This window comes from Cryptotermes secundus, unplaced genomic scaffold (assembly GCF_002891405.2).
Source record: "Cryptotermes secundus unplaced genomic scaffold, Csec_1.0 scaffold689, whole genome shotgun sequence".
NCBI classification, from domain to species: domain Eukaryota; kingdom Metazoa; phylum Arthropoda; class Insecta; order Blattodea; family Kalotermitidae; genus Cryptotermes; species Cryptotermes secundus.
In genome coordinates, this window is record NW_019720574.1 from 1,590,316 (window position 1) to 1,606,542 (window position 16,227).

The 16,227-nt window shown below is 37.8% G+C and overlaps 1 protein-coding gene across 3 annotated transcripts in view; it reads left to right on the top strand.

Annotated features, from left to right (window-relative positions):
- LOC111869494 (MPN domain-containing protein) overlaps positions 1 to 14,563 on the top strand; it is a 23,732-nt gene extending 9,169 nt beyond the window's left edge. For all 3 annotated transcript variants that reach the window (XM_023861066.2, XM_023861081.2, XM_023861074.2), the window contains 7 exons: positions 1,120 to 1,213; positions 1,574 to 1,670; positions 6,079 to 6,248; positions 6,860 to 7,108; positions 9,818 to 9,978; positions 11,591 to 11,683; positions 13,458 to 14,563. In XM_023861066.2, the coding sequence (XP_023716834.1) occupies positions 1,120 to 1,213; positions 1,574 to 1,670; positions 6,079 to 6,248; positions 6,860 to 7,108; positions 9,818 to 9,978; positions 11,591 to 11,683; positions 13,458 to 14,132 (1,539 nt within the window). In that variant the 3' untranslated portion in view covers positions 14,133 to 14,563. The remainder of the gene's footprint in view (positions 1 to 1,119; positions 1,214 to 1,573; positions 1,671 to 6,078; positions 6,249 to 6,859; positions 7,109 to 9,817; positions 9,979 to 11,590; positions 11,684 to 13,457) is intronic.
- Positions 14,564 to 16,227: the final 1,664 nt, after the last annotated feature.

The window sequence follows — 16,227 nt, forward strand, 5'->3', positions numbered from 1 at the left end:
TTTGTAGCCAGTCAAAATAATGCCAGCTATCCTGGCTCATAAATCTATTCTGTAGAAATATATACACTCTACCATTAGAAGACTCGTACCTTACATCAATCAAGGGGCGTTATTCAGGAGGGAGCATTTTCATTGTGCCATGGAACCCAAAGAACTTGTATCAAAGTATGCTGTTATCAAATACACATCTTAAGGTAACAACAGAGACAAGTCGGCAGGTTACAATTTGCTGAACAGTTTATAGTAAAGATAAGCTGTATGTTGCAAAACCAACATTTAAGTTTTCACTGGGGAGCAGTGAATTATAACATTACAACAAGGTGCACCTTGAATTGAGGAAACTTAACCCTGAGATTACTGACTTGAAATCAGTGAAACTGATTGCTAAATAAGAAAGTCCTAAATTAAACAACATGAAATGGTGCCTCCACAAATTTTAGTTCCACTTTAGATCCATATAAGCAGGGCTTGTAAGATTATGTTGTCTTCTTAACTGAGTCAAGCAAAACTTCACAATAACGTGTTAAGGGACTTCAGTTCATTTTTTTCTTATTTGTTTAAGACCTGATACTGATATGTTGGCAGTACTTTTGAAACTATTTTCCCCCCTATATCATCTGTCACATGACAGGATAAAGAAATAAATAGTTCTCAACAGAAAATTTCAAGCAACCGAATTGTTCAAAAAGTATGTACAACCTTAAGCCAATGTTTAGTTTGTAACATAAAAATATATACCCCTGAAGATGACATTGTAGATGCTGAAATATGTTGGGTATACAGCCAAGCTACATCTTTTGTAACTGATGGTACATGATAAATGATAATAAATAAAAAGATTTAAATAAATATGTTGGAGATAGATAAACAGATTGCAGTAGATATACTTGTAGAAATAATACGATTTCAGTCTGACACTGGCATACTGTTTTCATGTGGAGAAATAATTTCACAGATATTTGAAAAAAAAAACAGGTAATTCCCACCAAAAGACTATGGGGAAGCAAATTAATTTTTCACTTGTCAGATAGGTCATGGCATAATTTTTAAACCCGCATGTAAGAAAGATAAATTGAACAAAATTGCTTCTAATTTTGAGACATTTCATTTGCGCTGCAGGTGAAATACAAGGGGAAGAAGCTGGATGCATACAAAAACACATGGTTTAAGAAGAGAAAACAAGAACAAAATAAAGAAATTGAAGTTTCAGATGGCAAGTTAATTCATTATATTTTCTTTTATTACCACAGGGTTTTTTTTTATTTCTTTTTTTTTTTTTTAGAATGGTAAGATGCTGTGATACTCATTCTTCTAGAAATTTAACAGTTCAGAAAAGGTGTTTGTTGCACGAATTAAAACTTCCATATAACAGATTTCAGAGGTTCATGATGATAATATTCTGCTTGACTCCTTTAATTCAGTTTGTATTAACTATGGATGACTTCTGGAAATTCTTCATATCTGACTCTGACTTAAGTTCAACTTTGTAATGTCTAGAAATGTGAACAATAGTGAAAATTAATTAATTTACATTGTATGGAAGGGGTTAACATATGTGTTATTTAAATTTCAGATGAAGATATGGAGAAGGAGAAGGTAATGATGGCTCCAGCCCCAGTTCCTAGAATTGTAATCAAACACAATGTGATTGGCAGTCGAGCAATGAACCAGTATGTATCCTGCATCCAGTTACTGTGATATATGTGAACATTTTTATGGCAGCTGAAGTTACATCATATTTACTCGCATATTGTTCATGCCATCACATGACTTTTAAATAAAAATAAATATATATGTATATACAGGGTGTCCCAGGAGTTACTGAGGGTTCTCTATAGAATAACTTTGAAATAGGAACCCATGTCTGCAAACGTAAAATAGCAGCACTAGAGCGGCATTTAAAATCATTTCGTTTAGACTTTGCACCTCGATGTCGAACTGCATCGCATAGAGGAACAGTCATCCACCAGCACTCGTGCCATTGCCAAGATTGTGGGGACATCAAAATCAAGTGTTTGGAGAATCCTGCACGACCAACAACTTTATCTGTATCCTCCAACGCGAGTGCACGGCATAGGTCAAGCTAACTTCGTGCCACGAGTTCAATTTTGTCAGTGGATACTGAACCAGTGTTTACATCAGCCCATTTTCCTGAATCGTGTTCTTCACAGACGAAGCGCAGTTTACAAGGGATGGCTGGTTCAGCTGTCGAAACAGCCACGTTTGGGCTGACGAAAACCCCAATGTTACTGTAGTTGTTTACCACGAGGCGCAATTTTCTGTCAATGTCTGGGCAGGCATCATTGGTGATCACTTGATTGGGCCTTTCTTCCTACCACCGTTAATCAGTGGGCCCTTTTACAAAGTGTTCCTGGAACGTATCCTTCCGACTTTGCTAGAACACATGCCAGTGATTGTGCAGAGGCAAATGTGGATGCAGCATGATGGAGCGCCAGCACACTTCAGCATTGTATCATGAGACTACCTGGATGTTGTTTTTCATGGTCGTTGGATAGGAAGAGGAGGCCCAGTGCCTTGGGCACCCCAATTCCCAGACTTGACACCTCTGGACCATTTTGTCTGGGGCCATGTGAAAGCCTGATCTACGACACGCCTGTGGATAATGAATTTGAGCTGTTGGCCAGAATACTTGTTGCATGTGACGTGATCCGTGAAACACCTGGAATATTTGAAAGGGTGTGCCAAAGTTTCTTTCGATGATGTAACACATGCATTGAAAATGGAGGGCGCCAATTCCAACATCTACTCTAGCAGGTGAGTCATAAGAGTTTGGAGGAGGTAATATGCCTATGCATGCTCTTCGACATTGAGGCGCCAAGTTTAAACAAAATGATATTAAATGCCGCCCTAATGCTGCTATTTTACGTTTGTGGACATGGGTTCCTATTTCAAAGTTGTTCTATAGGGAACCCTCAGTACGCTCCTGAAGTATGGCACCAAACACCTGGGACACTCTGTATAAAGACCAATCCAGTATTCACTTTAGTATTTACGAGCAGTATAAAGCCAACTGAAATTACCGCAGTGTAATTCTTAAAAACAAACTTTATCAAAAATACCAAACTTCAGTAACTTCAAAAGTTCTGTAAAGACAACTACATATATATTAAAATACTAAACTTTACATAAGAATAGTAAGCAGTAGGCTGTTAGAGACACATTCTTGGCATAGGTGGATACTGTAATACCTACTCAAGCATAGCTTCCACTGCTGCCATCTTCTGCTCTAGTTCATAAATACTACCAACTCTGAGGCTGCTATATGTAAAGACAGAATATCAACCATTAGCCCATTTCTCTCAAACTGCTTCCCTTCAATTTTTCTGAGCAATTTTTTTATATGTTCATTTTCCACCATACATGCTACATGTTCAGTCCATCACATCCTTCTTGATATGATCCCTCACTCATAATGATTGGCAAAGATGCTAAAGCTCCTGTGTTAGATAGGGAGCCAGGACAGCACAGTCGGTATAGTGACTGGCTACAGGCTGGACAATGAGGGATTGGATTTTGAGCCCCCCTAGGGTTAAGAATGTTCTTTTCTCCCTGACATCCAGACAGGCTCTGGAGTCCACCCAACCTCATATCCAGTGGGTACGGCGGGCTCTTTCTCCAAGGGTAAAGCGGCCAGGGCGTGAAGCTGACCACTCACCTCTCCAGCTAATGCTGAGATCAAGAAAATGTGATACATTCACTCCCCCATATGCCTTCATGGCATAGTGCTTAATTAGTTAAGCACAGGGACAGCTTTTCTTTTTAGCTGTGTTAGATCCAAGCTTTTGACAGCAGTGACAAAGAAGAGTGAGTTCTTCTGGGTAGTAACACTGTCTGGTTCAGAATTTTGAACTACACAGTGCTACCACCCAGCAGAGTGCACTCTCTATAAAGCTTATCACCTCCTGTTACTTCTCTCTTAGGTTCAGGACATTATTCTCAAATAGTTTCCGTTCTTTCCTTAATGCAAGGCCAAGTTTTATACCCATGTAAAACAACAGATAAAATTATAATATTGTGTATTGTAATCTTTAAGGTCAGTTATCTGTACATACATTAATGTTGCAATCATTTTCATGTTTTATAATACATGTTAGAAACTGACATCCATATACACCATCAGGAAGTTAATGCTTTTTGTGAGCAACTTACACCATTCAGAACATCATAACATATTCACTAGTGTAGTCCAACACAGTTTAAATATTGTGCAGTAGAAGATTTACCTGTAAATGAAATTTTTAAGTTATATGACAGTTAAAACCCCCATACTATTAGAATTCACATACAAATTTTCCCGATTTATCCAAAAGAATTTGAACCACATAAAATCTGAAATTACCACAAGGAAATGGAAGACATGAATTAGTCTGAATATAGAACACATGTAGAATAAAGTAGATCCTGAGTTCTATCAAGGAGCAAGATATAAACTAATTATTTAATGGATATTATATATCTAATAATGTCAGTAAGTGTGGATAGTCTGCACCATAGCTCAAGCGGTTAGTCGCTGGCTTCCCACCGTGGCAGCCCAGGTTCAATCCCACGTCTGGTCAAGTGGAATCTGTAGTGGACAAAGTGGCAGGTTTTCTCCGAGTACTTTGGTTTCCCCTGCCAATCTTCATCCCACCAATTGCTCTACAATCACCCTCACCTATCATCTGGGGCTGGTACAATAGGCTGGAAGTGGCCGCAGTACAAGGAGCTTAGTCCCACCCCACTAGCATTAAAAAGAAAAGTGTGGATACTTTAAATTCTGCTTCACTGAAATTTTACTGCACTATTTGATTTGCAAAATGCTTGTAATTTATTAAATATTTATTCATTTGATGGAGAAAATCATTAAATTAAATGCAGTTATAAAAAAAATGAAGGGTGAATACCGAACACTGCGTCTGTACAAGATAAAAATATTACGTACAGCTCCTTCAAGTAAGATATCAAACTACGGATAGCAGAGAGCAGATAGCAGTGAAATGATGAGCTACCACCTGGCACAGGTACTAGCAAGAGCATATGACAATGGAATGAGGCACTGCTATGCATATGCATATAAGTAAGTGTGCATAAGCAAAACAAAAACAAAAAATCAGCTGACAATTGATGTCATATCTGACATAACATATAATATGCAGTTCGTATTCGTATTATGAGAGGGGGTGGGTTTCCCCATGCACTTAGACCAGTTATTGGTCCATTGTGCGTCCCCCTTTAATTTCTACTGTTGCCATAATACTGTTGCCAACGAGGTTGGCCCTTGGTACCTTGATGCTTCCCTCATCCACCAGAGGCATTGGAGACTACTTGGGCGGGAAAGGGCCTGTAATTTAGCTCAGAGGTCTCCTAGAGACATGAGGTTCTTTTACGTGCCGTAAATCTACGACACGGGACACATGGCTTAAAGTCGCTCCCGGAGGACTTGTTCCGTGAATTTTTCCGCCCTTAAAAATTCCACGACCTCCACCAGGTTTGAACCCGCGTACCTTGAGTCATGAGGTGGGAACGTTACCCCTAGACTACGAAGGCCGCTTTAATATGCAGTTAGTACATTTATGTAAAATTATTAATGTGAAAATATAAATACATCTCATTTATAATAATTCAAATTATTTCTGATATGTAAAAGTATAAGTACAGTAATATACAATAATCATTGTATTCATTAAATCCCTTTTTCACTAATCTACTAATTCAGAAATCTTGCAGGGATTGGTAGTTATAGTGAGCAGAAGCCACTTGAGTAATGAAATATAATAAAAAAATAAGGAGACAGCTATCCTAACTGAAGTTTTTGTGGTTTTCCTCAGTCTCCAGGCAAATTCCAGGATAGTACCTCAATTACATCACATGCCTGCTTCCTTCCAAGTCCTTTCCAGATCATCATTCAACTACCATCCTACCATCCAATGCAAAATAGTCTTGATACTAGAAAAGCATCCGTAACCCAAGAGAAAGGAAAGGTGAGAAGAGATCTTTAAACACCAAGAATATGATAGTATGGGTGTGGAGCAGGTGAATGAATGTATTGAAAAATGCTGAATATTTCTTTGTTGGCAGTGACCCCAATACGCTTATTGAAAGTACTGCATTTTCATCCATGGGCAAGATTCAGCCATTTCTATTGTCCATGTCAACAAATGCCGTGCTGGTGATGGACTTCCACTGTCACTTAACAACATCAGAAGTTGTTGGCTATCTTGCAGGCCATTGGGATGTTAATGCACACAGTAAGTTTAAAAAAAATACTTCTGAATGCTTAATAGAGCATGCTGTGTTTGCAGTAGTGCAGTTATACCAGAAGTAATTAGTTCTTCTGCCTTAGGTAAGTTCCTTCCCTTTGCATTTCATGGTCTCTTTTAAAAACTAATAAAATTAGTCAGAGGTGTGGTGGTATGAATTTTACCATCTTCTGGGAGTGCCTATGCCAGAGTGTGGCCTACTCTTCTACCCTGAAGATGGCAGGAGCAGGTTACTACAAATCAGTGGTAATGATCTATCAGATTCCTTGATGCCATATCCCAGAGAACAGCAGTCTTCATTGTCACTGCCATATGAAGCTCATATCTCACATGTGATATGGTTAGTTCCTGGGCTTCAGAGCACAACATTTAGGAAACTGTTTTCATCCTTAGACAGAAAAGTTGGGAGGTATCTACACAGTTGCAACATTATCACTAGGCCACTGAGCAAGATCTCCCACCTTGATAACATCGCTTTATAGATGCAGCTCTATAAATCTCTCATTTTCATGTCCCTTTTCCTATTACTTGAACACAGTAATGAAATTTCACAACATGAACTCTTGATGACCACTCTTTATTTCCTGTATTTGTCATAGACCTTGCAATCACACATGCATTTCCATGCCGTTCGCGACTTGCGGACCGAGAATTGGCTCCACTGGTAGAAGCAGATATTTGCCGTGCCATCGAGCAGCGACACTTAACTTTGGTGGGGTGGTACCATTCTCATCCATTCGCTGCTGCCACACCAACGCTTCGTGACATTGATGCACAACTTGACTACCAGATCAGGATGAAAGGCAACAGTGATGCCAGTTATACACCTTGTGTTGGTGTTATATGCTGTGGGTATTACACAAACTTGTGGCTTTTATTATTGTATCTGTCTTGAATGTAAAAGAATCACAGATTAAATTCTGTGGTTAGTTTTCTGCTTTCTGGATTTCTGAGTTTCTTCACTTCTTTTTATTCCTTTCTTCATAAATTTTTCAATTCTTTAATTGCTCTGTATTTTTCAGTGCTGCTCGAATAAAAAATTACCGATTTTCTTAAAAACAAGTCATACAAAACAACTGTTAGATGACATAAAATACTACCCACTACATTTTCCCCACTCAAGGTAGTATACATAAGAAACCATCCAAGAAAGAATAACTGTAATTATTACAGTTATTACCAGTATTTCTTGTCTATGAATTTAAAAAATTACAATTCTTATATTGTACTTCTTATACCACCAACAGAACTACCTGATATTGGTGATTTCTGGTACTTTCACAAGCCTCTAGATGTCCCCTTCAGCTTCTCCAGTTTTCTAAAACACATGATATTGCAATATCACTTAAAGATGGCAGCAGAAGCTAGCTGTCCATTACATTTTGAGTAAAAGTACTACTGCAGCGACCATGAGACGGTTTAGGTTTCGTTATGGATATGAATGGATTAAGATCTACAAATATTACTTGAAGCAATGGTAATACAGTATTTAATGTAAACAAATAATTTCCTGTTGTGTAGTGTTATTTCTGCAGTGTAATTAGCTTTACAGCTGTAGAATTATGTGAACAATACATGAAAATGTATGTACACTTTTTTCACTTTTGATGAAGACTGCTCTTTTGGATTGTCCCAATTTTTTAATTCCATTTCATTTTAGAAATTGCCTATATTTCCACCATCAGGTGGAGGTACTCTCAAACAATGGGGGCCAACAGAATAGGTTTCTTATTCGGCTGATGATGAAAATAGACTAATTTCTTAAACTTAATTGATTTCAAAAACTAGGATGATGATCAAAGTTCAGGTATCAAGATCATGGTCTTTTGGGATATGATGCCATGTAGTTTGGTAGATAGGTACCAACATTTTGGAGGGCCTGTTGTATCTTCAGGGTGGAAGAGCCAATAGGTTCCTCATATATACTGGTATCTGTCTATGAAAATACATGGCATCAGATCCCAGAAGACCCTCTCTCAGTACATACCGCCATGAGAACCTCAAGTCACCGAAAGAATATTTATTTCAATGTGTCATAATTATTTACTTACTTACTTACGGAGCTGAGCTTATCTAGAGCACACGTATCAAAGATAAGCAGCGGCACGCACACAGGGAGCCTACACAGAATAATACCTGAATGGTGCTGAAAGCAAGAAGTAGCCGCTGCAGCACTGTAGACCTAGAGCAGGTATCCCTGTGTATTTTGAATTTTAAATTTTAAAATTAAAAAAAAAAATTAAATTTAAATTGAAGATTTTATACAAATCTGACAAATATCAGCAGGGGGATTTTGATATATTGGGACCTGTTAACAATGGAGAAATGAACACTTAAAGCTGGTGTTTTTAAATTTTAAACTACATGTAGTGTAACAGCTATGTGAGAGTACACACCTGATGATGGCCATTTATGGCCGAAACATGTAGTGTAGAAGAAAAGAAGACAAAAGAACTACAATAAATTGTTGCACTTGGATGGAGTTTGTGTCATACACACTGAAACTCGAATGAAGAGTATAATACATTCCCTCAAAATAAAAAAAAAACTCTTCAGGTTATGATGGAATAGCAAGTAAAAATTTTAAAAGTTTGTGCATCTCTAATCAGTAGCCCATTAACTCACATCTGTAATCACTCACTATCCACAGGAATCTTTCCTGATCAACTTAAGATTTCAATAGTAATACCACTATATAAAAGAAGAGGACAAGACTAATATGTCAAACTACAGGCCAATTTCACTGCTAACGACTTTCTCTAAAGTACTTGAAAAAGTTATGCACGATAGGTTAAGCCATTATTTTCAGAAGTAGAGCATGCTATGCAGTTAGATTCATGTTACATATTAGTAACATTGACACTCTCAAATCGATCTATTTTTCTTACTTTCACTCTTTAATGACGTATGGAATAATTTTCTGGGGTAATTTATCTGACAGTAGAAAGGTATTTAGGCTGCGCCATAGCTCAAGCGGTTAGTCACTGGCTTCCCACTGTGGTGGCCCAGGTTCGATCCCAGGTCTGGTCAAGTGGGATTTGTGGTGGACAAAGTGGCACTGGGGCAGGTTTTCTCTGAGTACTTTGGTTTGCCCTGCCAATCTTCATTCCACCAAATTCTTCATCATCATAATCACCCAGGGCAGGCTACAATAGGCCAGTCGGTGGCCACCGTGCCGAGTGGACCCAGTTGGACTCCACCTCCCACTAAGCAAATTAAAAAAGAAATACAATAGTACCATGAATCCTTTCTTTATGTGTTATTCAGAGCGTCTGGTCCTAAATATTAATGGAAAAACATATTATATGTGTGAAATAAAAGCAGATTGCGTAATATTCTCTTCAACTGAAGTAATAGGGATTGGCTTGGCATTGCTCCACACACACACTGTGACTTCATGCAGGAAAAGACTTGGAAAGTTACCACACTACAAGATGTTTGTAGCAAAATGCCTTCTTTCATTTAATGTATGTAATAGTTTATTGTATTGACATTTAGGACCAGAGTGTTATTGTATTAATTAACCTCATGCTGAGTAGTGTTGTAATATCATACAGCTCCATACAATCATGACTCCCCAAGCCTGGAGTCATCCGTTGTGAGTTATTGGGTGATGCCTCCCCCTGAGACCAAGCCTCATGAGTATGGGAAACCAATGCTAATGAGCTACAGTGTGATCCAAGACCAGTTTCTGTCACAGGATGCTCTTAATGAAATGGTAGGTATTTTGACTCCAGTGTCATTTTCTTCTTTTGATTTGTAATGATGAAATGAATAAACAGAAGATTATATATATATATTTGAGTCATAACTGTTTGTGAGCATATCTTCATGGGCTTGAATTTGTGCTGGCTACAAACAGAAAAATGGTAGTATGGACTGGCAGAATGAGAACAATAAGGTTGTCATTGTTCACTGCTTTGTGAAACAGTGCCCTAACAAGATCAAGCTTTGTTTCATTGGAGTGGTACAACCCTAAATAATGGGAGCAGAAGGTCTACTGAGAGCTGCAATGAAAACCTGTCAGTTGTCCTGCATATCTGAGGCGTTAAGTTTTGTAACAGTCTGCTTTTGGTGTGATCACTCATATTTGGCAGTTGAGTTGCCCCTTGAAGTAGTCCCTGAATTGAAACAAGTGTTGAGCAGTATTAGTAGCTCAGAAAATTGTTTCTAAAGAGGTCCTTGAAAACTGAAAATTCTGCACCAACTTTTCCTGGAATGCCAAGCTAAACATGAGAGATCTAATTGTTATCACCATGCATCATTTCTTATTTGGGCATCACAAATATGTGGATACAATTGATTGATTCAGCTAGCAAAATGAGATGTGAAAAGTATGTCATAAAGTTATGTTTAAGATATAGAACCCGTCACTGCAGCAAATTATATTAACAGGCTTAGGGCAGACATGACATTTGTACTCCAAAACTATAAATACTATTACAAAATAGCAATTTGTACTGCCTCACATATTATTCATGAGTGACAATGCTCTGCAGAAGCTTAATATCAGTAGCACTTTATTGAATTGAATTGAATTTATTTACATTCTATAAATCCTAAGCAGGTTAGTACCTTTGGATACAGAACAAGTCAAAAGGTTACATACATAAGTACAGGCAATTTTAGCTTAAAAATTAATATAACTTAATTTTACATCATTCTCTATTTACATTGAAGTATTCATCTAAAGAGTAGAAGGAATGAGCATGTAGATAATTCTTTAACTCTGATTTAAACTTTTTAGTATCATTGCCCAAGTTTTTAATACTTTGTGGCAGATTGTTGAACACTTTTATGCCAGTAAAGTAGACTCCTTTTTGATATACTGATAAAGTTGATGAGGGTAGGTGGAAGTTATATTTTTGTCTAGTATTCATGTTATAGACATCAGAATTTAATTTGAATTTATCTTTGTTGTAAACAACAAATAAGAGAAGCGATAATATATATTGCGCTTGGTGGTAAAGAAGAGTAACTGATATCTTTCAATAACATTAATGAAGATGATATACCTATAAATGAGGACACATTATCACAGAAGAATGATAAGAAACACAATGTACTACATCAGTATGTACAACTGAAAGACAGTTGTGGTCTGCAATTAGAGCAGAGGTTTTAGCACCATGTATAAACTTCCCCCATTTAGGACTATATACTGAAGAGGATGACACTGTTTCAACCCAGGGCCTTCTTAGTGTTCGCATCCTTTAGCCTGATCTTCATTTTTAAAATATATTGGCTGAAACGTTGCTCCAGTTTCCTATCTTACTGCTTCATTCCTTTACCAGTCATATAATGTTTTGCATATTTTATTTCATTAACAGAAACGGTGTGTGAATTTCTACCAGAATGAAAGGGATTTTGTCAAGTTCAGTGAGAAATTTAAGGGCAACATTACTTACCTCGACAAGTTAAAGGTACAGATCTTTAATGTCTTATTTGTATAAATATTGGACCGTTTTCTTTTTAGGAAGAATGCCATCTTCTGGGATGTGGCGCTGTGCAGATCTTGTGTGGAACATCAGTTCACACAAAACCTACACAGTGCCACATCCCAGAAGACGGCATTCTTCATAGTCACCGCCGTGAAGACCTCAGATCTAGATCTAAAATTTTTTGTAGGATTTGCCTATCTCTTAATTATCTGTAAAAATAACACCAAACATAACCATAAATATGTATTTGCACCTGCTAATGAAGATGTCAGTAGTTAACTGTTTTACATTCAAATCAAAGTAGTAGCAGTATGCCAAATAACTGAGGGCAATTTCTTGGAATGTACTAGACAAATCGTGTCATTATAAATCAAATTCTAAAGCTAATGTCAAAATAATATGACAGTCAAATGATTGATAATGTAATCTAAATATTTAAGCTGTGGCTCATTACAGCAATATAGATGTTTAGTATCCAGGCATCTGGAATTCTCATGCAATATCAGATATAAATTTACCATTTGTATGAAGTTACTTAAAAAAGTTGTAATGTGCATATGTTCACCTGACACGCAGTATTTCTTCCAGCCACCACTAATAGTGCTGCATATTATCCTTCTCACACAGATGCCATTACAATAGAGGCTAGTTCAATTTCTGTTCACATTACTGTAAATCTGAATGAAATCTTACACCTCTTAATCCACTGTGTCACCTAAGAAGACTCCCACACTAGAATTAAAGTGAAAACTTGTGTTTTGACTTTATACTGGGTTTCTGTAAGAGATTTTTTTAGGCAACTGGCAGATTCATGTAACTGTCTCATCTCATTCCCCATACACGCTAGACACGTGGGAGTTTATTGTTACTTCATTATCATAGCGGCCTCCGTAGTCTAGAGGTAACATTCCCACCTCATGACTCGTGGTATGCGGGTTCAAATATCCGGCGGAGGTTGTCGAATTTCTAAGGGCGGAAAATTTCAGGGAACAAGCCTCTGGGAGGGACTTTAAACTCTGTGTCCCGTATCGTAACTTTACGGCACGTAAAAGAACCTCATATCCCCAAAGGGAATCACTGAGCCAAATTCCAGGACGTTTCCCGCCCAACAATAGTCTCTAAGGCCTCTGATAGAGGGGGGAAGCATTATAGATACCGCTAAGCAAGTGACCGAACTCGCTTGCTCGGCGGGACTGATGGTACGCACCATTTATCGGTAGGGTATAGAGACTGGTAGAATATCATAGAGGGAAGCACAATAGATCAAACTGGTCGCGGTGCATGGGGAAACCCACCCTCTCTAAATAACTAACTAACTAACTACCTCATATCATGTGTAAAAAGTCCTCTTGGCTTCTGGTTTACTCAAATTAACTATTTGAATATCAAATGTAGCTTATAATTTGATAGTAGTTATGAAAAATTACACTGACACTAGCTACAACTCATTTGTGTCAATTATTCTTGACAGAAGCTCAACCTAACCATAATTTGTCATCAGATTCAGAGAAATTTAGGAGTCATCTAATTTGTTGATAGTAATGCTTCATGATCGCCGATAGCCCTTCACATGAATTATGCACTTACATTCTTGGATTCAAAACTGTTGGAAAGCATACAAGAATTACAGGATATGTAAAAATGGTATTTAATGTTATACAAGTTAATGTTTTATTCTTTAATACATAGTTTTCATTTTTTTTACTTTAATTCCCTTTCTAATCCACTCTTAATTTACTATATTATTCAATTTCAGACTACACTTACATCGAAGTTCCCTCGAGACCAAAGTGATGGAATTCTCTGGGGTTTCATTTGTGAAATGGTTTGCCCAAGGTCAGGTAATACTGAGAATGGAAACAGAGTTTTTAGCCCACCAGAAATCCCAGTTGCTGTAAGTACAACACAAGCACCATTGGAACGTGTCAATCTGCTGGTACCGAACATTGTTCCGAGCTCCATCAAGCCTGTGAACGCCAACAACACTAGCAGTACTAGCACCAGTACCTCATCGTCTGTGACAGTTGGAATGGGTCCATCAGGAGGACTCATGATGGGTTCTGACATTGCCAATGCATTATTTGCAACTGGAAAGTTTCCTTCACCATCGTCCCTCATGGGGCTCGCTGGTGATCCAGGACGTGCCAGTCTTGCCATGAGTAACATGTTCATCTCTCCAATTGGTTTCAAAATGGATCAGATTAGTATCCTTAAACCCATTGCTATATCCACCACAGCTACGCCAACCACCCCTACTTCTAGTTGTAATAACAATATTAGCAGTATCACAAATAATCCAGTTCCTGGCTCCTCCAAAATTGCAGATGTTACATCTCCCAGTGTAAAAGTGACTCAGACTGATATGGGGAACTTCACGCTACCAGAAAGTCTCGATAAGAACCGTACAAAAACAAGTGGACAAGTGCTTTAAAAGAGAAAGCAGAGAACCTCATAAATAAACTTATTGCACTTCTGAGTACTCATTTTTATTGAGAAAGGCACCTTAATTACCCAGATATAAAATGATCCCCCTTGTCAAAACTTAAGTTCACAGTAATATATATTTTTAAGTCATAATTACATCACACCACTTTAAAAACATGCATTACTCTAGATCAAGGCTGTCCAACTACATTGAGGAACCGCAATTACCTCATAGGCACCTACTGATAATGCTGCTTTATAAAAATATATTTTTTTCCCTTACCCCAATACAAATATCTGACTTGCAATGTTCAGCTCTGTCATGCACAAGCACACAAAAGAGAACTGGATCCATAAGGTTCAAATGATTTATTTAAATCTAATATACAGGGTGAATCATATAGAACTGGCCCGATGAATTTGCTAATAATTCCGCAGGTGATGCATATAACCGCTCACAATTGCAACATAATAAACCGTGGGCCGTGCTGAGTTGGTGTGCACATGATCCGGCAAGTGGCAGCCCTTACGCTGCAAGGTCAAGGACAATGCCGAAACGTGTCTGCAGTGGGCAGGCGACAGTCATGGAGTACACTGTTGAACAGCGAGTGTTTCTAATGCCTACTTGAAAATGGCGGACACTTTCAACGCCTGCTCTGATCACGGCACACAATCCAAGATAAGATATGTGTAAATTACTTTAATATCTGTATGGTATATTTTATATTACACCTCATTTCGTCGGGCCGGTTCTATATGAATCACCCTGTACTATGATGTTGCACTTTAAAAAAGAAGTTAATCCAAGCATCTTCAAAACATGTAATATTGGCAGNTGTTGCATATGATCATGGAGTTATACTAATTCCATAATTTTCAGAATTATTTATTAGGTTCCATGTGATATCAGTTGAATTATTGCCTAGAATGTTTAGTAAGCACTTTTTGTAAAGCTTTTCAACAAGATTGGCCACCAGTTTCTTGAAGAGGATGAAAGCATTGACATTGGGGTGGGAGAGAGTCGGACACTCTTACGGGCATTACAAATCCAACTGGCAGGCCATGAGTTGGATAGCCCTGCTGTAGATGATCCTCCTTTTTCCAATTTACAGAGTTGAACACATCTGTATTACACTTCATTATATTGAGGGTTTCTTTGCATTGAAGAGTTGTTAGTCCCCTACTCAACCCTCAAACTGGAGGACCACTCCTTGTGGGCTGTCTGTGACTACTTCTTCAGTATGTTCACAGGTGCTCTCCATATATGATGGTCATGTCCGTCTGTAACCTGGGGATGCCACAACATGGAAACCCTTACCATGGTTCTAGTGAACATGGTAATGAACTTGTGGGTTCCATAAAAGACATGGAATTTACTGAGTAGCTTTCTCAGTGACTCTTCTCCATTAAGTTATCTTCCCTATAATAAGATGAAATTGCTTCTGACTGCTTCCTGATGTGGCACTTGGAGGCATTCTTCATTAACACTGCATTCTGCTGAGTTACTAAACTGTGCAGATCACATCACTCAACAGATGGCAGAAGGAACTGCTTCAAGCAGTCTTCACATTTTATGTAAAAATACACTTGCTGTGGCAATGGCTTATAGTATGAGAACATATAGGCACACTTATGAATACAGACAGTTTAAGGAGAACTCTCACCTTATATCCAAGTAAACAGAGTGAACATCCAAAGAGGTAACTGAAAAGAACTAAGATGAGCCAGACTGTAGACCCCTCAACATATATGAAGATTTAACACTGTGCTCATTCAGTAGATATAAGTAATATTGACAGATGTTAGCTGAAAGGTGTTGCAGACATTCATGTTGTTTATTTATGTTCTTTGTGAATGTATTTTTTTAGAGATTTTAAGCAAAAATAGTTACTAAATTAAAATGAATCAATTGCATAGTTTGCAGACTTGTACAAACCACTTTCTGAATTTAAAAATGGAATGAATATTTCAGAAATGAACAAGAAGTTTTAAATGGCTTAAAATGTTTTACTTAAGCATAGTGTAACTTATGTGCTATATATATATATTCTGAAAATAACAGCAAATGCAATGAAGGAATATCAATGAGCATCTTCTCTGGG